The sequence below is a fragment of the Lottia gigantea genome (assembly GCF_000327385.1).
Source record: "Lottia gigantea unplaced genomic scaffold LOTGIsca_50, whole genome shotgun sequence".
NCBI classification, from domain to species: Eukaryota; Metazoa; Mollusca; class Gastropoda; family Lottiidae; genus Lottia; species Lottia gigantea.
The window spans coordinates 741,950-746,354 of NW_008709716.1; the positions used below are offsets into that span (position 1 = coordinate 741,950).

Sequence of the window (4,405 nt, forward strand, 5' to 3'; positions counted from 1 at the left end):
TACGGCCTGGGGATACATATACAGGATATGTTAGGCGTTTTCATTCTAATACATAATAATGCAAAAATAGTAGTGTCACAATTATTCAAATTAGATACAAAACAGTATTACATTCAGTTCTGATTCTTATCACATGTCATCTGTCAATCAAACTAATTCTTAGAATACAAAACCCGTGACTAGACAACAACTTTTGATGACGTAATACACTATTTTGATTATTCACACTTAATATTAGTGACCATTAAAATTTAATTACATTTTAACACTCTTTTAAGAATGTCATGATGTTAAGCCGATATCTGGATCGGTTATGTCATGAAAAATTTTTCAAATTGCCGAAAACATAGTCCTCACATTGATCGGTCGTTTGATTGGTCAACAAATCATGCAAATAGACATTACGCCATAGATAATCCAATGTTACATTTCAAAGCGTTACTGAACAAAATATTTGAAGGAGATACATGTAATGCCAACATTAAAAAACACAAAGAATTCAAAGAGAGCACTTATTTAACAGAAAATGAACAGTACTTAGTTTTCAGGTTTTCTTGGATATCACAGAATAATATTATTGCCTTTTTTGTCACAACAAAGATACAACTTACAACACATTCGAAGTTAATTTTGCAAGCTCATCAAATCTGATATCACATTTAAACATAAATTGGTCGAAATGTATTTAAAGGAGCACGAGGGGGTATAGGTGGTTTCTCTTCAGTTTCAACATTATCACAAGACCAACTGTTCTTTAACAGTCCCATAGTCACAAGTTTATTTTCTATTTCCAGAGATTCTGAGAGTTTAGCACGAACTTGGCGACTAGATAATAAGCCATATATATTTTCACGACATTTTGGTTCTGGTTGTTTAATACCGTCAATAAAATTTAAAACGTCCCCTGACGACCAGTTTGTTACCTTTTCTTCCATACAAGATCCAATTCTACAATAGGTCTCAGATGATAGATAATCATAGTCGTCATTGTATCCAGATAACACATTTTCCTTATTCGAAATATCAGATATTTGAGGTTTGTATTTCACAGACGTTGCGTACGTTTGGTCAATTTTGTCTTCGCGTTTGTTCACACGAGCGTATAAATCGTCCACCGACGAACACACAACCCGCATATTAGAGATGGATCCCGTACAGTTACTGCCCTTGTCTTTAAGATAACTTCTGACAGGAAGAGCTGGTGGGTTTGCGTTCAATATATTTCTGGGTCGTCGCACATCATCTAATGTAGACCACTTATTACGTACCAGTTGTGTTGCCATGGACGGGAATTTTGACTGACTGAGAACGTGTTCATCGCCTGGTATAACGTCATAGATATGTTCATAGTCACTCGTATCAAGTCTGCCTCTTGGCGATTTAACACACCTTAGATTATCACCGTTCTGCTTCAATGGCTGTATGTTATCTATACTCAAATCGCCGACACTATTATTCACTATAGTATGACCAGCATTTGTTTTAACTTCATTTAAATCAACTTGATCACTGATTCGATTACTTGTATTGTTAGAAATAGTTTCGACACAATTGTTTGGAGTAGGCGATTTCTTGAATAACCCAAAAAAGTCAATAGGTGTAATTCGAGGCGAAGTCACATTTGAACAGGTTGTCTGCATTTCAAAATCACCAAAAGTTTTAGATAATTCAGAGTTCGAAGCTGACTCAACGTTAAGTTTACACAAACTATCACGATTTGCATCAAAACGATAGCGTTTGCTTCTTCTAGCACCATTTACCAATTTTGTCCCCAAAAGTGTGGCATCTTTCTTAGTTTTCAAATTATCCAAACTCACAGTAGATCCAGATTCCAAAGAAGACCGCTGTTTTAATCCTTGATCCAGACAAGACACAGATCCACGATTTAAGAGATACTTGTCAAAGCATATTCTAGATGACTTATAATTCAAATCGGATATAGTTTGACTTGTCACATGATATGGTCCATTACCGAGCACGGTTTTTTCTTCACTGATACATCGGGTCCTTGACCTTTCTGAAATGTCATATCCATCAATATAACCCGCGTTATTTGGATTACTCAGCTTATTAGGGCCTTGGGCATTTCCTTCTGGATTTAAAAAGCACTTTTCTTGAACGTCAACTGACCTAGGGTAGGTTTCAGATTGCGAAAAATAGTCCGTATGACTATCATCTTGATTTGAACACACAGTCTCAACCATTTTTGCAAAGATTTTATCCATATCTGAAGGCCATGGTGGCGAATAATCACTGTCATACCCGCTGGAGATGGTCATTGGTGATAACTGTTTCTCAAACACATTGTCACTAATATTAGCTGGAGACACTGTAGTCGTGGAACGGTTTCCTTCACAAGCCAATGGTATCGGTGACAGTGTGACGTAATCATCTACAGGAAAATACATGCATTGACGTTTCATCATAGTCTTTTTGTTCATTGTGTCGTGGGGAGCTTCCATCTCGCGAGAGAGACTTGTTAACATTGTCGTCTGCTTCAACCCACGTGTATTTTTACCTCCTTCCCATCTGTCAAAAAGAGCAGGTGAACCGGTTGACGAAATTCCTTCACTAACATTGGCCATCTGTTTGTTGACATTATGTCCTTTTAACGACGAAGATACTGGATCGGCATACATACGAGGCTTTTTTCTGAAACTTGTTGTTAACTAAAGGTTTTAAACGATATGGGCCAGTGGTTCGACGCCCCGGGGTGGAATTACTGCAGCTAATACCGTATGAGTGACGAGTAGGTTGGGTTTGACGATAATGCGATGATATAATCCGTTTGGCGATAAGATTATGTATATTGGCTACTAAATCCGGTAATTCCATGCCTTTTATTCTGTCTTTGTTCACTCCACTAACCCTGTTTGTTCGATGTTTGCCACTTTTCACAGTAACAGTATCTACAGACCAAGCGGATGAATCGGCAATTTGATGAGTTGTCCGGACAGAGCCTTGTGAGGATTTAATAAATTCCGGCTCATTAGCATTTTGGCATCGAGGGAGAAAACCGTTATACCTATTATTCAATTGTCTATCATTCTTTACGCTACTTTGAACTTCTGTAGAGTTTATCTGTTTTAATGAGCTCTCTTCGCAAGCACTTATATTAGAATTAGTTCCACATGGATTGCGCCCGCTTTCTTGAATCTTGTGAAGGAATTCGATATTTAATCCTACCCCTGGAATAAGATACCCATCCTTATCTTCGATTGACTCAGCCATCCCGATGACAATTGGAGGGTTTTATATAGAGGAATTGATAGCCACCATCTGTTTTGTTAACTAGTTTCCATTCAACCTGAAATACATAAAATACTCAGGATATTAAAATTCACAATAAACATGATAAGATATTTGATGATTATAAAACCAGACTCGAATTGCATCTCATGTTTCTTAATTTCGTGTAATGTCAATTGGATTTGTTAGTTATTAGATAGGTTGAATAGAAACAATAAAATGGCTTATCAACTGTAAACATACAATTTCAAATTGACCAAACGTTAAATTAAAAACTTACTAGAAAACAATCATTTTAATATTTCTCTATAGAATTACACACAATATACTTTTAAAAATAGTATATTGAATCCAGCATCACAGTGGCTCTGTTTCCAAGATGCATTCGTCTCACCAAGAGAAATGAAACAAAACCCTTTTTATCCGAACCTGAACAAAGTCTTTATTCTACCTGCCTATTGTATTCGATTGTATTCAATAATTATAGATTCTAATAGGTTATTCTTGTGATTTAAAGCTTATTGGTCAGTTAATGGACTCTATTAATAGATATGACGAGATATTTGACCAGTTGGATATAGATTAGTAGTCAACCATTTCGTAATATGAAAATATGGGCCCGTAACACCTCACACAATTGCTTTAATATACGTTATATACATCTGAAAACTATTTCTGGACATACGAAATTTAAAATGCATTTGTTGTGAATGGGATACAAAGTATCACCATGTGCGTATGTATGACTAAAACCTGCCATAAGTAAATGACTATTTTTTTCTTTAATACGAATTAACAGTAAGTGATAACTAATAAATATTGCAGAATTTTGGCGATGAAATCAAATTTTGATACTAGATGGTCCTGCATTGGGAAGTAGGCTATATGTCTCTTTAACACTAGTCCACTACTTTCCGAGTTGTTCAACTTGCTGGGTAACTTGTGTTATTAATCTTTAATACATAATAATACCATTTAATAACAACCTTATCGTGTTGTATTGTCTTGTTTATATCTTAATATACAAATGATTATAACTAGCAACATGCTGTGTTAATATCAACATGACCACATATATACAGACTTCACCGACATATAGCAGACACATGGGTAATAAATAAAATGTGAGTCCAATAGGGGCATAATGTACTTATTA

General features: G+C 35.6%; 2 protein-coding genes across 2 annotated transcripts; both read right to left on the bottom strand.

The window, feature by feature from the left end:
* Positions 1-659: 659 nt before the first annotated feature.
* Positions 660-2,462, bottom strand: LOTGIDRAFT_165221 (hypothetical protein; the record flags this gene model as incomplete). Its single annotated transcript, XM_009062229.1, has 1 exon — positions 660-2,462. One exon carries the CDS (start codon positions 2,460-2,462, stop codon positions 660-662), a length of 1,803 nt encoding a protein of 600 aa, XP_009060477.1.
* A 136-nt stretch (positions 2,463-2,598) lies between these two features.
* LOTGIDRAFT_165222 (hypothetical protein) lies at positions 2,599-3,231 on the bottom strand (the record flags this gene model as incomplete). The annotated part of the gene is made up of 1 exon (XM_009062230.1): positions 2,599-3,231. The coding sequence occupies one exon, from the start codon at positions 3,229-3,231 to the stop codon at positions 2,599-2,601; it is 633 nt and encodes a 210-aa protein (XP_009060478.1).
* Between the last annotated feature and the right edge of the window lie 1,174 nt (positions 3,232-4,405).